Source organism: Cygnus olor, chromosome 1 (assembly GCF_009769625.2).
Source record: "Cygnus olor isolate bCygOlo1 chromosome 1, bCygOlo1.pri.v2, whole genome shotgun sequence".
NCBI classification, from domain to species: Eukaryota; Metazoa; Chordata; class Aves; order Anseriformes; family Anatidae; genus Cygnus; species Cygnus olor.
In genome coordinates, this window is record NC_049169.1 from 198,682,966 (window position 1) to 198,709,139 (window position 26,174).

Below are 26,174 nucleotides of genomic sequence, written 5' to 3' on the forward strand. Positions count from 1 at the left end.
TAGAACCACCGATGTACAGTCAGGGCCCATTGCGCTGGAATTATGGCTTTATAACAATCCCGTATTTACATAAGCTGCTGAGGCAGTAAAAACAGCAAACAGATTTTTGAACGGCAGGCAGCTGAAACATCCCCACAGGGCACATGCCCCCTCACCGAGGCAGGAAGGCAGGCAAGTTAAATCAGCTCTGCGTTTGCATTCCAGCAGCGAGTTATGTTGACAAGAAAACTGTGCGTGCCATTCCAGTAATAAAATGGGTCCAACGTTCAGAGCCACTGGTTTCTCCCCACCCCACTGCTCCCCTCAGTGTGAATTGGCATGCACAGGGAGCTGGGAAAAAAGCACACACAATTGCTGTGAAGCAGTTCATTAGAAAGGTTTCAATTTACTCATCACGAGATCGTTGAGCAATACTGTAAATAGGCTTAAATAAAATCAATAGAAGGAGTTGTTCTCATGCTTCCTAGGATGCTAACTTAGGGAATGGTTAACCTCACTTATTAAGCATGGAGTCTGATTCAAAGCTATGTTATGTCCACATACATATTACAGACCTATTTCCTAGGGATTTACATAGTTTTTAAATAATTCTATCAGTGGCCACAGCATCCTTCTTCCTCAGGATGAATTTCTTTTGCCCTTGTTGTGCAGCTCTCTTTTTCTTACCTTCCCTCAGTAAATAAAGACCTGTAATGGCAAAAGCAAGCAGCAGCATCCATCCTTGTGCTGCACAGCCCTGTGTCTCATTGCTCCCACCTGTCTGCACATCTCCATCCACCGAAAGCAACACCGATGGCACCCCTGATGCACCCTTCACCCTGCTCACTACAACCCAAGGCAGGCCAAGAGCCCACCCTTTAACATTTAGCAGGCAGAAGTGCTCACTGGGCCAAACTGCAAATAAATCCCAAATGAGCTGTGGACCCGTTCTGCCTATGGCTGCACAAGACACCCCAGGAAACAGTGTGACTTCACCCCGTGCTCTGCAGAAGCAAAATCCAGCTCCCCCACTAAGTGCAAACTCCTCCACTGAAGTGCACTATTTAATTTTTGGAGGGAGATACAAGCTCATTGGCATCTATGTACTGTTGGAGTTGAGGACAGGCATGAATGTATGCATACATATATTTATTTATTTTTACTAAAAAAGTGAGGACAGCCATGAACTGTATATAGCCCAGGGTTTCTTAAGGTAGAAGTGTCAGAGCTGCAAAATCAACTAACTATGGAGGACAATGAAAGTAAATGCTGGCATAGGAGAAGACACAGCTGAATCGAAGCCAAGGATCCAGAGGGAATGCTAGCTGAGACCTCAGCATCAGAAATCCACACTGCTGGGGCTTACTATATAAGGACAGAAAACTTACGTCTGACAGTCAGTTTTGCCCACCAGATTTCAGCCTTGAAAACTAAATTAAACTGTTGTAAGGATTAGGAAGTTTCTGAAGTTTAGGAATAAATAAATAAATGAGTAAATAAATAAATAACCAACAAAAACAGTTCTGTGAACAGCACCTTCACAAAAATACCCTAATTAAAAGCACCACACAGGTTGGGCACAGAAAATCTTAGTCTCGGTGAGGGGTTGGGAAGGCTTTAGAAGACCCTGGTGCCAGCATGAGGCTGCATGGGGAGGACAGGGAATGTGTCCTGCAGCTTCCTCCAGGTGTGCAGGTTTAAAAGACATTCTGAAGTAACAGCCAAACTCTCAACCAAGGAAATGAGCTAGGGAGTGCAGAAAACTACCTACTCCTGGGGGAACTAGGAGGGAAATATGAGAGTGAGGCTGAAAACAATGAAAAGCAGAAATTACGTTTGTGGGTATGAGGGAACTGCATGGACATAGTTAAGCAGAAAGCCCTGGACAGTGGTTAGATGGTCCATAAAAAAAGGCTAGCAGGATTTTCCCTAGGGAAACATGAACCAAACCACTAACAATAAGTGAATGGAAAGCTCTCTGCTTGCAGAAGACCTCCCTGTTAAGCATCCTCCTTTCTGGACTGGAAAATGTCCTTGCCAGGACAAGGGGAACCTCAGATCTTGTCAGCTCACAGTGGCAAATTTTTAGTTTGCCAGAAAAGGTGAATAATGCTTTCTGCTAATACAGCATAGAAAACTGGATGGGAAAGCTGTACACTGCAGAGATAGAAGAGCCCTACAAAAAAGGCCCTGTATGTATGCCATTTGCTTTTTTCCTACTAAGACATTCTTATGGTCAGGGTACCTTGTGCACTAGATTACTAGGTAGTAAGTTACTACCACCAAATCACACAAGTCACCGTATAACCACTGGACAGTAAACCCTAACATGAGCACTGTTTAAATCAATGCCCTATAAACTTTGGTGTTACGCAGACCTTGAAGTACTCAGGCCTCCAAGGAAGCTGTAAAATATACTTCTGGGGGTTTATAATAGTGCGGACTCTCTCTTCTACATGCAGACATGGAATCAAATTACGTAGTCACAAAAGGTGTTTGTAGACAGCTCAGTAATTATATCTGACAGCTTCAGAAACAGAGAAGGGCAACGGTACCGCTCCATCTGTGATGGACGTTCGAAATCACCATCTTCGTGTACAACCTTCGATGCTGTAAATGGATCCTGAAAAATCCAGCTGAGCATTACAGTAATTGTAATTTTATTGGTTTCTATAGAAATAGGATTATCCTAACAGCCAATAAATCAATTTCCTCCTGGAATACTAGTGCAATGAGAAGGGGCACAGTTTCACCCTTATTTATAGAGCAAACAGCTTTTACACAATTTGCAATATCCATCAGAGTTTTATAGAGTTCATGAGATTTTTTTTTGTTTTCAAACATGCTGCTGCATAAAACCATCTCCGACAATAAATTGTGGGGGAAAACGAGGGGGAAAACCCATAAAGTAATGCAAAATATTTACCACCAGATGGCACGCTCGTACAGGTGCCGCCGTTCTGGCAGGGATGCCTCTCGCAGGCGTCGGGGTAGAGGACACAGCCAAGCTTTAATTCGGTCAGGCCAACCACTTCTGCAAAGCTGCTGCGTTTGTTTTGGAGCGGCAGCTCGTTGTTATTTAGGACAACTGAATCCAGGCAGCCCTGAAAGCCGCTCAAGACCTGCGTCGTTCTCTTGTCGGTCAGGCTGCGGACGTTATCCACTTGGACCTGGGCTCCGAAATAGACAGAGCTATCCGTGCTGAGAGTCTGGAAGTAGAGGGGGGCTTTGCGGCGCTCCACGTAGCTGTCGTCCAGGGACAAGCTTGTGAAATTGCGATTCAGCTCCAGGAAGACAGAATGCCAGCTTCCGTCGTTGACGGCCCTGCCAGAAATCCCCAGGATTCCCGGGCCACTCCCACAGTCCAACTGGAACCAGAGTTTGCCATCCACAATCTGCAGGAGGAGAACAGAAATCAAAGCGCTTCAGACACTCAGATGTCTCGTAATACGCTCTCAGAGAGAATATGCAAAAACAGAGGATTTCCAGTCTCTGTACAGTGCTAAAAATGTCTCCTACATGACGCTGAAATAGCAAGAAGCTGTGCCTTTATCATCAGCAATAAACACACAGTAGTAAGTATTACTACTTAGTATTCACCAAAAGCCAGTTACCTTAGGCAAACAAAATATGAAGAAAATATAGAAATCTAGCTGCATAACACATGGGATGACTGGGAGCCCAGGGTGTCTCACTGAACAGGGCATGGACCACAGGACTCCTGTTCTGCTGCTGCACTGCTGCTATGCCGTTGTGCTTCTCTGAGCAAGTCCTGCTGTCCACCTGCTGTCCACCTGTGTGCTGCCGGTGGTTGATGCTACCAGACAGTGCCTCAGGGCAAGCAGCCACCTCTGACGGAGAGAGATAAAGTCAATGATCACTGCTATCAGCTGTGGATGTTATGTGCTCTGGTCACGCATACATCCCGTGACTCTGTAACCTTTTGGAGCATCTCAGCAAGGTGTGCATTTGTCCCTAAGTTCAGCATCTCTAAGGGTAACAGTGATACAGGTAGGGGAAGGGGATACCATTAGGAATACTGAGGTTAAGCCAAGGGCTGGTGCAGCACTGCCTGAGGGTCGCAAGGCTAACAGGAGCATTTATGATGCTCCAGGGAGCGCTGAGGGTTCAGGAGCACATCCAAAATGCTTGTATACCAACACACACAGTATGAGGAATGAATGGGACAAACTGGAAGCTTTGGTCCTTTCCCAGAGCTATGATACCATTGCTATCAGTGGGACTTGGTGGGATGAGTCCCACGATTCAAGTGCTGTTCAGGAGGGACAGGCAGGGCAGGCGAGGTGGAGGTGCCATGCTGTCCAAAAAGGAGAGATGTGACTGTACAGCCGTTGTCTTGGGGATGATGTAGCAGAGAGCCCCTGGGTGAGGGTTACAGGGACAGACAACAAAGCAGATTTCGTCCTGTGTATCTATTACTGACCGCCCACCCAGCATGATGGCACAGATGAGCCATCCTATAGGCAATTAGGGGAAATCTCTGGATCAGTTGCCCTCATCCTTATGGAAGATTCCTACTTCAGAGCCATACGCTGGAAATATCATACTGCTGTGACCAGCAAGCCTGGGAAATGCCTAAAGCATGTTGGAGATAACTTCCTGACACAAGCACTTAGTTAGCCAACGAGGAAAGGTGCCCTCCTGGACCTACTGGTTGGGATAGAGAAGGCTGGCTGATGTCCCATGCCTGTCAGTGTTCAAGAGACATTTGGATAATGCCCTCAATAATACGACTTATCTTTTGGTTTGCCCTGAAGTGGTCAGATACTTGGACTTGATGATCTGCATAGGTCCCTTCCAACTGAGCTATTCTAGTTCCAGTTCTAATTCTAAATTTCTGATTGGCCAGAAGTCAGTTATTTTCCAGGGAGGCTATACTATCTGCTCTGCATATACATCACATAAGATGGCTTCCAATATTCCTCCTTTCCTCGTGTTTATGTTGGCTTCATGGCTTTAGAGAAACTGATGTGATTTGTTATGACTGACACACTGGAACAGGTTGCCTCAAGAAATTGTGGATGCCCCATCCTTGCAAGCGTTTCAGGTCAGGTTGGACAGGGCTTTGAGTGACCTGGTCTAGTGAAAGATCTCTGCCCATGGCAGGGGTTTGGAGTAGATCTTTAAGGGTCCATTCTAACCCAAACTGTTCTATTATTCTATGATTCTATTTTATGATTCTATGCTTTCTCACTTATGCCCCTCATCCAGGAGGGTACTATAAGGGGAATGTGGCTAATGAGTGCTAGGCAATGGGCGTGCTGGAGGGGAATGAGACGTAGATGTGCTTCCCATTTAATCTGCCCATGCATTAACTGTAAAATAATACAATCCTTCCCCCCCCGACAGGGAAGGTCTAAAAGTAAAATCCATCAAGAACTGTCTTATGACATATTAATTGGACTCAGGCTATCTGAAAATTCTTGCAATTATTTTACCTTTATGCCATAATTTAAGATGTATTTATTCCTGCAAACCCCATCTCAAGACGGATCTGTCCCACTATTTATCCCCCTGAAAAGTTCAGGTGCTGTGTCCTTTCGCAGCCTTTCCTGCAGCACAAACTGTGCTGTGCTCCACTTTACCCGTAACACAATGCTATTGCTCTCCTCTAGCAAAGTGGAGGTGCCACAGCTGTCAATGGCTCATAGGCCAAACCACTTGAGACCATACATTTTACTCTAGGCAAAGAAATACTCCTCAGATTACAGTCTGAGTACTGTTTGCCACTTGCCAGTGCTCCAGCCTGATGTCTTCACTAAACTTGAGTCTATATCAGACATTAAAGCAAAAGTTCCCCCTTGATAATCATATTATTGTTATTGTCAGCACTTTACGGCCCTCGGAGGTTCACAAAACTACTCAGAGAAAAAAACTATGGGTAAAATGTTGACTTCTGATGATCTCTGGACTTCATGTCTCTGCTTTCCAGATCTCAGTCTCATGACCAGTTGAATTTGAACCAGGGTGTAACCTCAAGCCAAGCCACATGGTCCAGGGGGGGTGCCACCACACCACACTGCTCCACTGGTCTGCAATTGCTTGGACAGGGCAGATGCAGACACTAAGCACACAGTGAGCTCCACACAAATGCCCACTACCTAAAATATTCTGCATAGTTTGAGGGGTGAATAGCATGTTGGAGGAGCCAGAAGAACGAGAATTAGGTCCTGCTATGGGCAACTGGTTATATTGAAGTCCTTGACCTGTAGGATGTAATGAAACTGAGAAGAAATGAGGTCTGTGATTGTAACACGTTTGAGGGATGGATGTTGCTTGGTACTCCCACAGCTCAATCAAAAAAAGGCTAACGGATGCACAGAAAAGTAAGTCTGGACCATTTTTCATTAAAAAGTTTTTTCTCAAAGGACTCAAAACTCGGCTATAAACTATTTCTGTAGATTGAAATTAGGCTTATTAATGCATCTGCTCAGGAGGAATCTCGGTAAACAAGATGCCCTGAGATTATTTCCTCCAGAGATGGAGCAATAGCTTTATTTTGCTCTGTGCAACAAAATAGTCCACAAACCTTGAAGGTGCTGCTCAGAAAGCATGGTCTGTCTCAACAGGAAAACAAATTGTGCAGAAAAATACATGCCAACATATTACACTTTGAAAAATGGCCACCATTGGATAGCAGTTAACTTTCTTCTTATTCTAAAGATTTTTTCCTATGGAAACTGTACTACTGATTGTATATGACATACATATACCTCCCCTAAGACTACTTATACCCTGAAGGACCTACTGCCTGCATGTCTATTGCCCTTATTCACAGAACATGCTTTTCCAATTATCTTTATAAATACAACACCACATATGAGCACCTGGGATAAATATTGCAGCATTTATATATGGGATACGATGAAGTATAAGATTCACCATTAAAATATGTTTTATACATCTTTCTCATCTATTTTTATTTCTTTTTACCAGCAGATGATCTGACATACACGACAAATGTATATTATCTGAAATGCTGTGCTTCCTTCCTTTTATTAAAAAGGCACTAGCAACCCCCACCTTAGGCTAGAGTGAAAGATGGGAAGGATGGTCCAACTTGCAGTACTAGCCTAAGGTATGATAGATATGCATGGGAATCCACACTCTACTACACTCTTCCTCTGGGATCTCAAGCAAGTCATCAGTTTCAGGTCTCCATCAGTAAAACAAGGGTAACATCATTTCCCTACCTCACACTGGTGCTTTATGGATAAATACTTTAAAGACTCTGACATGTGCAGAATCCCCTAGCACTGGGACCATAAAAATACTTTCATTAAATGGATGGTCACAGGCCTTGCTGTAGTGGGGCAGGGAGGAATTATTTGTCCCCTGCTGGCCCCTAGCCTCTAACAGGATTGAGGAACACCAGAGGGCTCCTGTCCTGCGTACTTAGCAGCTAGGCTGGCAGGGCAGGGAGGAGAAGGGTCTACTGCAAAAGGGCAGAAAGACATCTCCTTCCCTAAGCACTGAGAATTCAGCTGCAGAACTTCGATTCAGCAGTTAATTCCTGTGATTCCTCACAACTGATGTAACGTCAGGGGCACTGTTTCATCCTCAAAGGGGAATCTTAGGTTATAGCCTGGAGTTTGATACCACGAACAGCTGAACTTTAAGTAAACTTCTGACCAAATGAGGTACGTGCAAACAAATAGTATGGAAATCCAATAAAAGACCAATGTTTGTGCCAGGGCTCAGCGGTTATCCAGACAATAACCTTAGAGGGATGACTAGTCTGACTGACAATTCGTAGCACCAGACTCAGCTCAGGACTGAACGTGTGGCACTTGGCTTTTTTTCTCCAGCTATGTAAAAAACACAGCAGAAAGCTTGAGTTATTCTGTCTTACGGCAGAGAGCTGCAAACCGTCCAATGCCTTGGTAATGCAGAGACCCTCTGCACCACATGAAAGTTGGGAGATGCTGCTTCAACCACAGGGGCAGACAATTCCCTCCAAGCTTCCAGCTGCCCACCTCTCAAAGCTTTCTGGGCTCAGTTACACTGCCTCTCATTGCACTCATTAGGACAGTGAGGTAAATGCACACTTAAACATGTATGCTTTTATAGACACAAAGTTCCTCACATACAAAGTGGGCAGAGAAGTACAAAGAATGGAGACGGCTCCAAAAGGTGATGCAATCTGTTACATTTCAATGGCTTCATTCAATGAGCAAAATGGAGCCAAGCACATACTGTAAATTATATTAGAATATTAGCCTGGCTAAGATGTTTGGCTAACATTCATATTTGTGTATCAACATAGGTAATAAAATGATCAAATGGTTCTTCTGAGACCACCTTAGGCTCACACAGTCCATCTGCAGTCACACACCATGGATACAGCATGCTGCCTACTAATCTATCAGGGGAAATATTTCGTTAGCTGAATTACATTTCGGGTTCGTTTGTGTAAAATGGTATATTTAATTAAAATATTACTTGTTTCAACTCCAGCCATAGCTGGGATCATATCCAAGCTTCAGTCTTATCCAGCATAAGCCATGCAGCAGTAATGCATTAAAATGTATAATACACACTTAACTAAACCATGCAAAGTTTCACATTAACTGCCTGGACGGGAGACCATATGCTTGCCTTTTACCATTTAACAGCTATATTTCTGGAATGAGGAGAAACTCTTCCTTTACCTATTTTTAGTCCTTTGAGTTCTAGAAATCAAATCAAATCTCCACTATATTCCTTTAAAAAAATGAAATAAACTGTGGAATTTTCTTCTGGAATGGCCTCATTACGCTTTAAATTGTTAACTTTTATTTTTCCCAGATAGATGCTACATAGGAAAAAGGAAATGTTGATACTGTTTTCAGCATATGAAATCCTCCAAAGGAAAAAAAAGGCCATCAACCTGCATCTCATTTTGCTCCAATTGTCTTAAAAGCAGGAGTGCACAATGAAAAAATGGCCAACCTCTCAAAATCGATGGATGAGCTGCTTTATTTGAAACAGCTGAATAAATAACACCCTTATTATATTGTATCAACACAGTGTAGCTGGTAGGCTTTCAGCAAAGTAGTAGACGGGCAGTTTGCTCCATGGAATTGATTATTCATCCAAGGACACCGTGCTATGATTATGAAATATTTCCATCACTAAAGTTATCATAAATGTATGAGTTCACAAAATTAAGCTGGTCATTTAAACAATGAAAACCATACTGCAGCATTAATTTTTAAATAGACTGCAATGGGGGAGAGTTACTTGAAAAAAATCAATGCTACTATACACCCCAACAGTGATGTTGTGTTCTGCTTGTTCTCCCATGGGTTTGTACTATGTGGTGGGTCTAAACTTCCTCCAACTCTACTGTTGTTTGGGATTTAGTGTTGGTGCTGGGCCTTCGGGTGCTAAACCAGCAACACACTTAAGTATATGCTTAAAATTAAGTTATGTGAGCAGTTCCAATTGCCTTCAAATACAGGAAGTTAAGCGAGTGATTAAGTGCTTTGCTGGAGTGGTGCCAGAGTGCTCAAAAGAGCACAGGATCCCATCCTTTATCCTCTATTTGGAAAGCTTCTCCTCATGTTTAATTTAATTGAAAGCAATGCTCAGATGATAACAACTTCACATTTATAGACCTCTAATTAATCTACTCAATGGCCTCATTTCTGAGAGCCTCCCTATCTCACAACATACATACTTGGTTAAAAGAAAAAAAAAAAAAAAAGAAAGCTTAACCTCTGGATTACAAATGAAAAAATATAAGCTTGGAAAGTCTAAGGGTAACTTACCTGAAGACATGGGAGTAAGGGATCCCCAAAGTGCAGTTCATGAGTCAGCTGATATCCTTGAAGAGTCCTACTATGGCTACATCCCTTGAGCAGAATGCCACTTGTCTACCATAGAGCACCTTTGTAAGACCTTAGTCTGATGCTCCTCTGCTAAACGAGCTTCACGAACAAAATTAGGAATTCCTGACCTTTTAAGTAATACCACATCTCCAAAACCACACCAAATGTAATGCTTTTCTTTTCTTTAAACCTTGTGCTTAGAGAATCCAAGGGACAGATCTGGGAAAAGGACTTACTTCAACAGTAAATTCTGCCCTACCTAAAAGATGAAAAGCAAGGTGTTAGACTCTAGGAGGGGAATTCCCTGTGTCATTCCCTGCCTGATGCATTGGAGATAGTGGCACCCTCGCATCTTAGCACTGCGTACATGACCCTGGACCTTGCCCATCAGACACGTGAGGGGTCCAAAGATCTGTATTAAGCGTCATGAGATGGATTCAGATCTGGAAACCCTTCCTTGCAGCTAGGAAGAAAAAAAAAAAAAAAAAAAAAAGCATGACCCTGAGATTGGCCTCTGAGACATGAGCAGAACACCCACTGCTCTTGTCACTGCTCCTTCAATTACCATTTTTTCTTCCCAGTACCTTTCAAAGCAAAATGATTAAGTGATTGTGGGAAACCATGGCCAAAACCACTAAATTCCTAACCCAGAACTAAGAACCCAACCCAGACCACTGCCATGAGGGGCTCTCTTACTTATTTTTAGGTAACATCATGAATTTTTCACTTTTGGCTGCAAAATTGTCCAGCTTCAAGCGGAGGTTTCCATTCAATTACCTACAACCCAAAGATTATCGAACTTCTCCAGAAGGAGAGCAGCCTGAGCTCAGTCCATTAGCATCAACACATCTCCCACTTTGCAGCAGAAGCACTACCCAAGTCGTAGGGACAGAGGTAGCAGGAGAATGAAGGAGCAATGGCAGGATTTAATCACTGCAGCTAGGTCTATTCCCAGAATACTGTCCAATGAGCTTCATGGGATGTCTGGTTCCTGAGTAGGCTTAAGTGGCTGGCTTAACTGGAGCAACTGTGATTCTGGGCATGCTTTCTCCTAAAGCCTGGGTGGGATACCTGGGGCTCAGGGGTTACTTCCCTGACCAAAGCCCTGCTGAACTGCAGTACAGGTTGGATTTCCCTGTGAAAATACCTTTTCCTATCACCAAAGCAGGGGTTAGTGCTTTTTACTTCCATCCATGCCTTCCATAAAACTAGGAATAATAACAATGATAACAAAAATTGTAATAATCTACTCACTTAAAATAATTATGTGGAAAAGTAGATGGTATACTTGCACTGCAGAGTCCACTCTTTTGTAATATTTGAAATGAAATGTTATCTAGAACAGGCATGATTTAAAACACCATTGTCCTGACCTGTTGGACTCCCTAATCACTACAGTTTTATACACTAAACTCTAAAAAAATAAATTCTCCTATAAACATTCTAACACCATTTCAGTCTGCTTCTGTATCATCTATTACCATTTTCAAGTGGCACCTTTCACCAGGGCCATTTGTTTTTTTTCTAAGCATTTTTCAAAACTAAATTGCAACATTCCTTACTGATATATACTAAGAGCAACCACACTGAAGGCTTCAAAAAAGATCTTCAACCTTTCAGCTTTTTTTTTTTAACAAAAAGTATATTAAAAGGTTCAAACAGTGCCTTTCTACATGTCTCAAAGCAGACCTTAATTGTCTCATACAAATCTCAGCACTGCTGAGAGTTCCCAGAGAATGAAAGACAATACTCCTGCTGATGAAATATTTCAGTCCAACAGCTATAAAATCATTTGTTGCCCATTAATAACTCATCTAGCAATTTTAACATTACCTAAGCATTCAGCCAAAAGTGATCTGAAGATTGTAAATACAGACACAAAAGGCTCTGTGCCATCTCTTCCACTGCTGAATTACAGGACATGGCTGAGTTACGAAAGTCAGCATCTTCGTTTTGTACCCTAGAGGCTCTAGCAGAAATACTACACACACAGGCTCTTGGATGAGCCCATCATTCCCTTTCCATCCAGCAGATACTTGCCATTCAAAAAAAAAACAACTCAACAAAGAATGAAAATGCATGGAGAGCTTATCAATTAAATACTGATCAGCTATCAATTTCCAGCTACCCCATGCCTCTCTGACATATAATTTTAATTCACAGAAGGTAAAAATCTACATATTCAGTAGGAGACATGTTCTAAGCAGTCAGTTTCTGGAATTAACTCGACAACAGAAATGGCATATTCTCTAACCACAGTCATGGACACAGGGGAAGAGCAGCTATTTCATCATGCATTGTTTTGACTATATGGTCATATAAATGGCCAAATCTTACATCTTGTGCAGATTGGCTCCTGCATGCAGACACCTATAATATTCTCATAATGAACAGCACCCAGTAGAGCATTTTCCAAGTAAAGTACCACTAACAAGCTGCTTTTTTGATTGTTGTTGTTGCTGCCATTGTCGAAATTGCTGTTTTTTCCCTGTTAGCAACAAACAGATCAGACTTCATCTTCTAAATCTACAGCTGAAATGAGAACAACATTCCCCAAATCAAGAGCCAACAGAAAACATATAATCAAGAAAAAGAACTGCAGAAAAGATAAGTTATTTTAATTACCTTCAGAATTATACAGGGATTCGCTCTGGTGTACATTATAATCCCATTGCTTTGCAGAGTTCGCAGACGTAGAGCCAGCTTGAATTCCTCTTTCTTGCTATTTTCAGAAACACGGTATTTAATGTAACTATTCCCAGCAAAGCTAAGGGAAGTGTGGCCTGAAATAACCATTTTGAAAACACACGTTCTTTTAGTGACACATGAAATAATTCCTTAACCGTCAAGCTAATTTATTACAGCAAATGAGAATTAGTTTAGGATGAGACTTGTAAATAAGACCCAACCTTGATGGGAAAAAAAGCTTGCACCTACTACAAATATATATGGTATTTTGTCAGGAAATTATTTTTCAGTGGATGGGGGAAAGGTCTATTTCTCCACACTTATAAAAAAAGAGGGTTTTCTCCAAGTGTTCAGCATTTTTAAGGTTATCTACCCTTGGTCACACCTACCTCTCCTCACTAGTAACAGAGGGAGTTAAAGACAACCATGCTTGTATATCAGGGAGTTGAGTTATGAGTATAAAGTCAGGTGTGGGCAGATGGCAGCCAAACCTGTACAGTTAATTCCCTGCATCCACTGCCCAGGACCACTGCGAAAAAACTCAGTATCTGCTGCGCTTTTTTCAAGAAAACATCACGCAGCCTTGGACTGACTGAAGTAAATGGAAAGCTCCCCTTCATGGGCTCCCTACCACTCTCTTTGTATCCAAGGGAACAACACAGCTGCAGAGAACTAACAAATGTCCTGAAAGTTTCTTTTTGGGATGCTGTAGTGTTTTCATTAGTAAAGACTGGAATTTTGGTGATCTAAATTGCAAGCAGGAGTTAATTATAGAGCTTTGCCCATGGCAGGAAAGCATCTAGCATAACAGTCTCTAGGAAAAGTCCTGTTTACTCAGCAGCCTGTTTTAATGATCTGGGATTCAACCCAGTCAGTAGGAATTTCCCAACAGAAACTTGATCATGGTCTTCATACAGCCCTGTAGCTATAAAGCCAATTGTTTTCCAGGGCTTATGAACAGATAGACCAAGTGCCAGTGCTGAGAAGTGTTAAACAGTAGATCTTCTGTTGACTTGAGTGGCACCTCTACCTACAAAATGAGAACAACAGCCCTTTTTTGTTCAAGTATATCCCCCTTTACCGCTGTGATGTGCACCTGAGCATTCGCCAAGCTTTCCAGGTGGGCACTGGCAGATGAATGGTCTCCGGTTAGCTTCATACCCCACACACTGCATGTCCCCTGGACACGGCTTCTCCAGACAGGGATCATTAGACCCTGGGCACAGTCCTCCTGCAATAAGTTAAAATACTGTCAAGGACAAAGTGTAAAACATGATCTTTAGCAATACAGAACTAATAAAAGAAAGACAATTATTGATCTTGCTCTTCAGTACAAGCCAAGCATGGCTTAACGATAATAATAATAAAAGAAAAATATTTCAGGAAGAGATGCCCTGCAGACAAGTACTTAGCAAAATCCTGTTATGATTTTTCAAAGGATGCACTAAAACCTATGGCAAAATATTATGAAAATTGGCTATTTTTAGCAGTGACTGGATATACATCGGTGTTGTGATGCTCAGGCCAGTCATTTATTCACAAAGCCTCTTGTACAGGGAATTTAGGGCTACCAGAAAACAAATAACTTGAAGTTACACAATCCTTTTGCCCAAGCATGCCCACGTGAAGCAAATTTAGAGAAGTAGAGTTCCCTGGGAGACAAAATAAAAAAACAATTCCCTGGCTATGGAATGACAGCTGAACTCTTCATCTTTGTACTGCACAGGGCACACTCACAGGCTGAGCACAAGGCACAGGCAGATCTGCTCTGTCCTCATGTTCCTCCTGGCTTTTCCGAGACCTCACATCCTATTGCACACCTTGCCCAGGCTGTCAAAAGCCTATCCTCCTTTCTTGTGGTTGTGACTACAGAACTTCTGTTGCACATGAAACTCCGTATATCCAGGCCAAAAAAAAACAAAACAAAACAACAAATAAACAAACACACACACACACACACACACACACACACACAAAAACAGCAAAAGAGGATTACTTGCCTTGGACACTAAAAATGCAAAGAAATTTTGAAAATAAAAAATACAGTGACTGTATTTCCTGATATTACCTAAGTGAGGAAAGAAACCATTTTAAATAGTTAGTTGCAATTCATGATTACAAATTGGGCAAAATATTCATGCTCTTTTATATTTTGGGGAGAGTGTAATTTGGATAGAATTAGTTTGAATGCTGCTGTCAGCTCTTTCCTTATATGTTTTTACTAATATGGAATATAATTTTGCTCAAGAAAAGGTGAATTCAAAACTGCTACGAACTTCAAAATAGAAGTAATATGAAGAGACAGATGAATACTGTTTTTTAAATTCACTTAGAATACTATCATGTGACACAATTTCATTATGGTTCTTTGAAGCCTCCTAAATTTTAACGTGTAACATGCTGAGTATCTCAGGGGCTTACTTTAAAGCCTACCAATGTCAAACTTCTTGGATAGAATTTCTATCTAACTTTTTCAAAGTGTCTAAATATATGTTTCAATTGCTCTAATCTTAAAATTTTTGCAAGCACTACCGACAGTATGCAAAACACAATACAACTGTTCATGCTCAATTTATCAATTCTCAGGATTACATGAATTTCTCAACAGTTAGCCTTTTGCTGGTTGTAATAAAGAATTTAGTACATGCAGGGTCAGCTTCTACCTCTGGATGTCTGTGTGCAACTGCTATGAAGTTACACACTTTCAACTGCAGGAAAAGGCATTCCCGTCCTTGCTTCTATTGATTTGCAGCCAGGGCTTGAACTGAGAGAGAGCCAGTTGCTGGGAATGGACTGGCTTCTCTCTTTTTTTTTTTTTTTTTGCCTATCAAATTAATTTACTTCGAGTAATAGGTACAGGTGATGATATTAATGATAAAAAGCCAGCACCTTCCTACCCATCACTTTCTGAATATTGGCAGTTCTTGGTTACTGTAGAACCTTAGTCATATTCAAATACTACTTTATTTTTTGAGCATATGTATTTTATTTACTATTTATAAAGGAAGAAATCAACCTGTCATAGAATAAATCCCTAAAGCAATGAAAGAAAGAATCTTATTGCTCTCACACTTTAGTACAAGCCAAGCAGAGCTCATACCAAGCACAGCTGAAATTACCTGGTACTGTAAGTATTTTCTGGAAAAAGAAAAATTACTGCTGCAGGTTTCAAAGTGGACATGGGCTGACTACAAATATGGCAAGGACTGTAAATGTCTTGCTTGATGTACAGCACAGTCAATTTAATCTTTAACATCTTCCCCTCCTTTGTCAAACATTTGTTTGAGAGGTCTATGCAGTAAACGATTTACAGTACTGCCTGTAGCACTGTTAGAAAATGATGCATGGCAACCTTTATTAATCAGTTTAGTAGGTAACATTAACAGGAATAACAGCTGCAATATACAGTCACACTTTAAGTCTCATCCTATCAAGAAACAAATGTTAGTTTCTGCATCACAGAATTATGTTCTATTCAAATATAAGGTCTACAGAATTTAACCAAGAATATGTTTATTGCTTATTTTTTAACCAGTTCTCTGGAATTCAATAACAAGTAACAATTACTTCTGAAATTATATTGGGTGGTTAAATATCTGTATGCTGGCTTGTATGTTCTACTTGGCTCCGTAAGCTAGTTTAATTTATTCTTATGTGACAAATACACAGAACTCTGCTGTGTGCATAGATTCTCTCTTCCCTGAACACACTTAAACCTTATGTGAAGCTGTAATTCAAATGAACTTCTGCATAGCTGACAGATAAGTCATTTGGAGAAAGGCCCCACCTCTTGTTGGTGTGGAGAAGAAAGGGACACAGAGATTCTTGAATATGGCTCCACAAATTTTCACAACCCCTAACCTATGACTGCATCTTTGACATGAAGCAATAAAGCAATAGGTTACTTTGTTAACCATCTCTGCCAGTTTTTTAGCTGATTCAAGCTCTGATTTGTACTTGGGAGTCATCTTTCCGCAGTCAAAAAATATATGGAAAGGATCTAATGTGTTTAGTATAACTGCAGATACACTAAAGAACTGCTTATCCTGGCAGGCCAAGAATAGTTCTTCTGCTAAGCTACAAGAAAATCAACTTTTTATTCATCCTGCTGCAGCAGGATTTCATAGCTGTCACAAAAGTTTTAAAATATTCAGACTTGGGAGAATAAATGCTTTGTGCCTGTCTGTATGGTTATAAGTATATAAGTTACAAATCTGTATTATTGCTTTGCCCTAGCTAATGTGCATTTTCAGGCTGATTTCACAACTGTGTGAAGCAAAATTGTGAAATCGTTCAAAGGGTGCTTTGTCCACATCAAAGATTTACAGCCTGAGTTTAAATAAAATTATTCTAATGTTGCATTTCCACTCCAAAGAACAGTCTATTTACCATTCAATAGAGATTCAAGAAATATGGATTTGAATTGATCTTTTTTTTTTTTTTTTTTTTTTTTTTTTTTTCTGTATGCAAGTCCAGAAAACCCATGGTATTCTCTTGAAACTCACATTAGTATTAATAGAGCTGTTCTCTACAGGATATCCCAGAGACATAAGGGATAGTGTCAACCAGAGCATGGCAGGGAAGGTGGAATAGGCCCACCTGATTCTGACAGTTCATCTTCAGTTTAATTCTCTGAATCAAGCTAAAAGTATTACAGTCTCCCTACTGATATACTGAGGAAGAAAACATATCAAAATGAGACATTTATTTAATTACTGTACACCCAAAGAAGGATCACTTCCAGGAATGTAAACATATTTTTTAAATTGAGTGCTTCATCAATGTTAACTTGAGCCTTGAGGTACTTGGTGTGTTTTTATAAGCCCATTCTCCTGAATCTCTTGGAATACATATATATATTCAGTATTAGCCTATTTCTCTCATTTGCAGAAAAAAAGCTGGAAAGGTGACTCTGAAGGTCAGTCCCAGAAGGCAAATAAAGGGAAGTTCCCATCTGCTACTTTTAAAACAAACTAATGATTATTTTAGTGATGTATTGGGTTTATGTGGCAATGTTTTGGTAGCAGGGGCAGGTTGCAGAGGTGGCCCAACCTTGGGCTTGAGGAATTTGAGATAAGGGTGATAACTGTGAGAGGTAATGGACAAAACACGGACTGGACATGGTTGGAGAGTGCAATAACTGTAGAGAACTTGTGTTGTAATGTGAAGGAGGGACAAAGACTGTATAAACTGTCCACCTTTGTTGCTGTTATGATGATGTTATGTTGATTTGGTGTGGGGAATTTTTTTTGTTGTTGATATAAGTGAAGTTTATGTGATGAATGTTTATGAATGTCTGTTTTAATGACAACTTAAATATGTTTCTCACAGAGGCAGGTGGTGGAATGCGTTGGGCTTACATGGCAAGGGTTAGATACCAAGGGGCTGCAGAGGTGGCCTCTGTGAGCAGAGCCCAGCAGCTGCCCCATGTCAGATCAGAGCCAGCTCCAGACGGCTCCAAAGGGATCCGCTGCTGGCCAGAGCCGAGCCATGAGCAATGCTCAGTGGACCTCTGGGAGAACAGATTGAAGGAAAGGAAAAAAATAAACTGTTGTGCTACAGCAGCTGGGAGAGTGAGGAGTGAGAACCATCCCTGCAGCCCCCAAGGTCGGTGCAGAAGGAGGGCAGGAGGTGCTCCAGGCACACAGCACAAGTTCCCCTGCGGCCCATGGAGAGGCCCCTGGTGGAGCAGGCTGTCCCCCTGCAGCCCATGGGTCCCACATGGAGCAGATCTCCACGCTGCAGCCCGTGGAGGAGCCCCTGGTGGAGCAGGTGGATGTGGCCTGGAGGAGGCTGCGGCCCAGGGAGAGCCCGCGCAGGAGCAGGCCCTGGGCTGGAGCTGCAGCCCGTGGAGAGGAGCCCACGCAGGTCTGGGGGGAGCTGCCGCCCGTGGGGGACCCGTGCTGGAACAGTTTGCTCCTGAGGGATGGACCCCGTGGTACGGAGCCATGTGGGAGCAGTTCTTGAAGAGCTGCAGCCTGTGGGCAGCCCCCGCAGGCTCAGTTCGGGAAGGACGGCATCCCGTGGGAGGGACCCCACGTGGAGCAGGGGCAGAGAGTGACCATGAAGGAGCGGTGGAGACAAAGCGTCAGGGACTGACCGCAGCCCCCATTCCCCATTCCCCTGCGCTGCTCGGGGGAGGAGGTGGAAGAGGGTGGATGGAGGGAAGGTGTTTTTAGTTTGCTTTTATTTCTCACTGATCTAGCTTGTTAGCAACAGGCAATTGATTATATTAATCTCCCTAAGCTATGTTTCACTTGTGATGGCAACTGGTGAGTGATTTCCCTGTCCTTTTCCCAAGCCATGAGCTTTTTTTATCATCATATTTTATCCTCTTGTTCCTTTGAGGAGGGGGAGTGAGAAAGTAGCGTGTTGGAGTTTTGCTGCTGTGGTGTGAAACTACCACAAGTGAAGAGGGAAGACAGTCAACCCATGATACTTGGGTTGACTTGGTTAGCTTCTGTTGAAGAAGACTATGCTTGTTTAGCTTCAATTTGCTTTTATTTTTGGAGCACAGTGATCAGGTATTGTAAGCAATGATTACAGTACACATATAAATGCATATAGCACAAACTTGGTTCTGCACAGGCCAAGCATGGGTTTCAGTTAGCTTGAGAGCCCCCAGAAAACACTCACAGTATGTCCTAAGTATGTCCTAATGCACAGTATGTCCCAATGAATCAGTTTCTCTTCCAGTTTTAGAAGAATGGCAGTTTGGCCTACTCCATCCACTACTTGGTAACAGCTTCCCTTAAGACCTAGGTGATAGACAACAATTTCCACTCTTCCTGATTCTACACTCAGGTCCCCACTTCATGCTTCAGCTCTCCTGGGTTTCACAGGAGATCCTGCATTTTCAGCATAGGTCTTAAAATAGGGAATATTCTCAGGGAGAAACATCTCCACTTACATAAGTGTGATGTTAAAAGGACTGTAACCAAATTAATCAAATCTTTCAAATTTATCTGCAGTTCTTTGTTCCCAAGCACAGACAGGACATCTTTTTCTTTACTTTTCCTGGCTCTCTTGCGTCAAGAGGCATTAGTATGTGTTAGCTTCCTGGAAATGGGAAGAGCATATGTTGCTCAGGATCCTGGTATTAGGACTGGAGTTGTACAGACAAGAATTTGGGTTCCTTATGCCCAATACTGCAAAACATTCAGGACTCTTTAAGAGGCGGTGTGTGCTCTGAGGAACTGAAGAACAAACCACCATTTAAGATTAGGTCCTAGATAAATAGCAGATCTTATAATGTATCACAGTCTATGATTTCCTTTTGTGAGAACATTCACAAAATGCTAGAAGTGGCTTCATAAAAGTTTGAATTGCCTGGTTTCATGAGTGGTCCAAGACTGCTATTCTCTTGATTAAATAACATAGATGTGAGTGTCTGCACTTTCACTGAACACTTCTGGGTCTATTAGAAAAATTCTTTCAAACTATTAAGCCAGAACCATATTAAACACTTGAAATGGAATTCATCTCATCTAACTTTAGGGCATGATTCATCTGACTGATTTTAGACATCCAGGGAGAGATGTATCACATCATTAAAAATACCTCATTCTTTCCACTGTCTGGAAATGAGGCCTGGAGTGACCAGCTCACATGTAGATATATACCCACATTTGTCAAGATAATTTCAATCAAGCCTTCTCCCATATTAATGGAACCTCACTTTTGTAAGGTTATAACACAGAGCCATCCACTACAGCAAAGTAGACCCAACAAAACCTGCTTCCTTCCTGCATCTTTGTCTTAACACAAAAGAATTACTTTGCCACATGAAAAAAAAACACAGAAGAAGTAAAATAGATTTCTGCTTCTGAAAAATGAGAATGTCATGAAAACTATTTATTATATATATTTATTCTGGTCGTCCTATCTTTATTTCCCACAAGCACTGACAGATGTTTGCATGCCTTACGTCACGTGATTGGCAATTGCATAGCCCCTGTAGCCCCACTGAAACAAACCCTAGTTTGTTACTGTATTTTTCATATAAACACAAGCAGAAGAGCCAGAAATCTAAGGAGACAGTCTGTTACTGGAAAAAAAAATATCGTTCAATTTTATTGATTTTAAAGGCTTTGATTGATACAGCTGAACTTTCGAACTTATTTTTCTAGAACTGAGCTGCTGATCCTTAGAAGTTCACACATTGCCTGCTTTACAGTCTCCCTGCATTTTAATGTTAGATAACTCTGTTTGCTCACAAAGGTAATCTAGGTAAGTTATGCACAGCTGGCATGCATAAATTGTGCATATCTGTGACATCTGCCAGTGGGAAAAACACTCCAAGTATGATACATATTTCAAGAATGAGTGAATTAGCTCAAACTCAAGCTTTCTGGGTCATAATTAAATCAGACCACTGAAAACATATGCGATATTTTAATGGGCTTGTCATATTTCAAGCTATTAATATTTACTGGACTGGGTCATTAAACTATCCTAGTAACAAAGGAAGTATAATGCTTTTATTATATTGATAGTATCTTGCTAATGCTGTGTTGTAAAAGGAGGTATGATAGATTTATTCTGCTATTCTGTGCTCTTTTTTTCTGGTTTGCTGCATTTATGTCCATGTACAAAGGATCAAAGGAAATATTTGGATTTTTCTGATCAAAGGAAGTATTTGGATTTTTCTAACTCTTACTGAGCCTAGACTTTAGTATTCATGAGAGTAGCGCCATACTCAAGTTCTCTAATTAATATATCCTCAGAAGCCTGTTAACCTCCTAAGAGACTAAACAAAGTGATGTGTCTGTGTATTTACCTAAACAGCAAGACATTTCTTGTGGGTCCTTTAATTAAAAGCATTAGAAGAGGATGACACATTAAGTAATGTGGAGAAGGGCAAAGCATGAGTTTTTTTTACTTCCTAACAAGGTCTCTTATTTCTGCACAAGTAATAGGCACCTATAGATCACCTATCTGGTGACCTATATATTTAAATCAGTGGCTCTGGACGAATTTCTGTTACAGTCTGGATGGTGGACTTGAGATGTACAAGCCCACGCTAAGGCTTCTGGATCAACATGGGAAATCTGCACCTAGCAGCTTGAATGGGAGCTGTGGGACCCATCCAGCTTCCCAGCTGGACAAGGAAATATCTGTACCAACTGTTCTCAACAGCAGTCTTCATAGTCATGATAGACGGTCCAGAGGCTATGGACCACAGACAGTAATTTTGGCAGCCTGCAATACTTAGAACCACAGAATGGTTTGGGTTGGAAGGGAGCTTAAAGATCATCTTAGTTCTGACCCCACTGCCATAGGCAGGGACACCTCCCACCAGACCAGGTTGCCCAAAGACCCATCCAGCCTGGCCTTGAACACCTCCAGGGATGGGGCATCCACAGCTTCTCTGGGCAGCCTGGGCCAGGGCCTCACCACCCTCATAGTAAAGAATTTCCTCTTTATATCTAATCTAAACCTACCCTCTTTTAGTTTAAAACCATTCCCCCTTGTTCTATCCATACACTCCCTGAACTTTTTGAGGATTGATTGGTACATGACAGAAAAAATTAGAAATCACTGTCCTAGCTGATTTTTTGTGTTTCCAGTGCAAACTTGCTGAGCAGAGAGGAGGAAGGGGAGAGCTGCTGGATCAGAACTGTTCTGTATTGTAAAGCCCTTTTTCTGGAGCTAAACTAATAGATTATGAGGCACATCCACTTACTATTAGTTTCTGAAGGGAATATACATCATTACTGACTTTAATAAGTAGTGAAATGAAATTATACACAGTGAAAATCTTGGCTGCCAGAAAAACAATTTCTGTCACAGTGAGGGCTATCACCATCCCTATGGAGATGAGGATTTGTGATTTCTTGGTACATAAATGAGACAAAGCTATGACTTAGAGAATAAAAAAGTGTTTTGCAGACAATGCTCCTGCATTGGCTCCAGGACTCAGCTGGAGGATATTGCAGCATTGTCCCTTTCAAACCTGTGAAAATCCCTTTTTATTTCAGAGCCTTTCATGTGTAACAAAAAGCCAAGTATTGTTATAATAGATGTATCTGTTCAGAACCTATAACGCTATTACTTAAAAATTGACCAAACAGTCTGCTCTTGACTACATGGAAACACCACAGATAGAGAATTCTGATATTTTTACAGAGCTGAACTCCTAAGGCATTACTATTCATGTGCTGCAGGACACAATGATTTCTGGTTAAGTTTTATGCATTATGGCCTATTTTCATTCCCACTGAAGTCGATGGTATGACATGAAGTCCTGCTGACTGCTGCAGAGACAAAGGTTGGCTATTGAGAGACACAGCTACTGAATTCTTGTACAATTGTGTGTGTGTGTGTGTCTGCATGTGTGCTTAAGATGAGGGAGACTTAGATGTATTGATTTTACAGCAGCTTTTTTCTCTGCTCTTAAATGAAGTGGAATGAGGAGCAAATAGCTTGGCAAACAAAAGAAACAGAACTATTATAACTGCCTGAGGTGTTGTACTCCAAGTACAGAATCACAAGGAAGATTGGCTCTCGAGTCTATTCGTCATATATACCCATGCAAAATGGCTGCCTAAATGTGGAACAGTCTGAAACCCAGAAAAAAAAAACACCACCCTGTCACCTACTGTAGCATTAAAGGTCAGGAATGGTGCTTGTTCTCAGTTACTCAGTAAATTATTTCATTGGTTTCTGCTCCTCTCTGCAAAAATGAACTGGAAAAGGTCTTTCCACTTGCGTTGCTTAGATCGTGGGTCCTTTTCCTTGGGCATTCCTGGTGCACCACTGGAGACCAGGCTATTCTACTATGACTACATGACAGCTTTATTCCGGTGTTGGTGGAGACCGAGTGGGAAACCACATCACTCCCTCTCTTATCCCTTCCTCTCCCCTTCCTTCCCCTCCCCTGGAAGTTTGTTGATGGCTCTGATTATGGAGCCTCCAGGAAAGCAGTCTTTGTCATAAAAGGCCAAAGTTCATCAACTTCCATTTACATCAGTAAACACGAACAATTCTTCCTGAGCCTGAGAAATCAATTCCCACAATACATCAGCCAGTCGTGCTTTAACGGGCTGAATTGAAATGCCCCTTCTAATCTGCATCAGAGGAATAAAAACAATCCTATCGCATAATGTGTAAAGATGGGAGGGGACGAGGGAGCGGTACTTACCATTGCACATGCAGCGCACATTCCTGTAAAAGCGGGGGCACACAAAACTAATTCGTGCCGTGCTATAGGTCATCAGGGAATGTGAATCAATAGATAGACTTTGCTCACAGTGTTGTTCCTGACAATCCAGTCCAGAGCAATTCTTCTCCAAGATAGCAGAAATACGAATCACATTTTCCAAGTGTCTCCTTGCATTGGTAAGCTTCTGAATCAAATACGCAGGCTTATAGAAACCACCGTTGTGCATCTGAACTGCAAACAGCATGTCAAGCTGATTGTTGCCTACCACCGGCTGAATACTGATGATGTGTAGGCTGTCTTGTTTTTGGGAGAGCACTGCGTTTCGCAAGGTACGCCGGAACCCATGCATGTGAAGGCCCACAAAGTCTTCCGGGGAAACATTCTCAAAGCGAATGGTGACGGTGTTCTGCAGCATTTCTTGAAGCAACTGCTCGACGTGGACCACAACGTCAATGGGTACCTGGAACCGGCCATCACTGACAGAGACATTCAGGACATACTTGCCATTATCAAGCCCTCCGAGGGCAATGATCTTCCCATCATGGCTGTTAACCTTGAACAAACTTTTCTGCTCTGATTTCAGTGTGTAAGTGAGGACATCATACACGTCCTGATCTGTGGCATGAATTTTTCCAATGACTCCACCTGGAAAATCATCTTCTATGGTGACAATGAAAATCTCCAGTGGAATGGCTGTCGGTTTGTGAATACTCTCTTCAATAACCCTCACCTGAACATAGGTGTGGGAAACCTGCTGAGGCTTCCCAGAGTCCTTTGCCTAATGTAATTAAAAAAAATAAAAATAAGCCAACAAAATATAACACACATATAATGCAGCTGACAACCACAACTTTTTGCTATATTTATTTTCACAGCATCAGTAATTCTGAAGACCTCTCAAAAGAACTTCCCAAACACATTTGCAAAATACATATGTAAAGAAATGTCTCAGCCATTTCTAGCAGTGGAACTTACAAACTCTTTAGGGAAGCACAGATATCTTTTCTAAGTGGATCGCAGAGACAAATGTGTCAGCACTATGTCTCATTACTCAAACTGAAATGTTCCCGGGATCCCACAGCTATCACTTGCCCCCTTCACAACAGAGCTATTTGAATATGGTATATTCTGCAGCAAATGGAGTTTGGACTCACTTCTACTCTGGAAACAACATTGCAGCCCAGTGAAATACCAGCAGCAATTTCTGTGCTGCTTCGTGTGCTCCATAGTGTTTCAGACTTTGCTTAGCTTATGTGGATACAAGGGAGTTCAGAGTTTTTCTCAAGCACTCTGTGTGACTTTCCCTGAAGCAATCAAAAACCGTGCTTGAAATAAATAAAATTTATCATCCTCCAAAAGTGAAATAGGGTGCTTGTGCTGCTCCTAACGATAAAATATGAGAGAAGCACTACACTTGGACAGACAACTCCATGACCCAGAGCACATATGATAGCATCATTTGCACTTTTTTATAGGGAGTAAAAGAGCAAATATGACAAAAAACCCAAGGCCATCTTGACAGAAAGGTGCGCAAGCTTGAATCGGTGTCCTTTTCTGCACAAAGAAAAATGCTTCATTGAAGTCAGTATTAAGATAAACCACTCCACACATTCATTTGCTTCAGAGGAGAACAGACAGCTGAAACATCACTGGGCACAGACGTAGCACATATTGAAATAACTTTGTATTTGGACATGGAGAGGAAAATTTACAGACAAAAAAAAAAAGGGAGGATGGCAGTACTAATATACTAGGAAAGGATTAGTAACTCAGACACTAAAAATCATGCTTCCTAACCATGCTCGATGGAGAATTTTAGAAAAGATTTTATGTGGATGTGCACATACATATACAGACATGAATACATGCAGAAATTATCTCCATTCCACTTTTAGTTTTAACATTACTTTTTAATAAACATAACACAGAGGAGGAATCTGATGGTGGAAAGGGGGAAGCAGCAATCTGGCACATATAAATGGAAAGAAGGATTTCTATGTTCTATACAAAACAGAAAACTATAAAATATGATTTCACTGAAGAAATCCCTAAAGAAAATAACACTGGGAGGAACTGGGCCTCCACAATCCAGCTGCCTGGTTTTCTGAATATTTTGGTGCATCTCAGTGATTGTGGTCTGGCTAATATTTCATTTATATGACATACTTGGATCTATACAGCTGAGGATGCTGCTTAAATGTAATTTACATGCCCAATTTTGGCTATACTGGAACTTTGGCTATTGAATTGTCCTGAAAGGAGGATATTTTAGGATGAGGACATGGTAAGAATGAAAGATATACATATATATACACACACACACACACATATATATATTTCCTACAAGGCTCAAAAAATGGGTTGCAAGAATATTAAATTGCAAACCTGTAAAACATTACTTTCATATGAACTCTTAATTAGCAACAGAGCTTAAATTTTTTGAATTGTACCTAGCTGAGGTTGTTACTGCTACAAACAGTATTAAAAGTACTCATAAAGGAGCAGTTATG

The 26,174-nt window shown here is 41.5% G+C and overlaps 1 protein-coding gene across 11 annotated transcripts in view; it reads right to left on the bottom strand.

Moving 5' to 3' along the window:
• Nucleotides 1-26,174, bottom strand: part of FAT3 (FAT atypical cadherin 3) — a 415,442-nt gene that overhangs the window by 21,693 nt on the left and 367,575 nt on the right. For all 11 annotated transcript variants that reach the window (XM_040544267.1, XM_040544270.1, XM_040544265.1 and 8 more), the window contains 4 exons: nt 23,644-24,442; nt 13,597-13,731; nt 12,438-12,595; nt 2,906-3,374 (listed from right to left, as the gene is read on the bottom strand). In XM_040544267.1, coding sequence (XP_040400201.1) covers nt 2,906-3,374; nt 12,438-12,595; nt 13,597-13,731; nt 23,644-24,442 — 1,561 coding nt within the window. The remainder of the gene's footprint in view (nt 1-2,905; nt 3,375-12,437; nt 12,596-13,596; nt 13,732-23,643; nt 24,443-26,174) is intronic.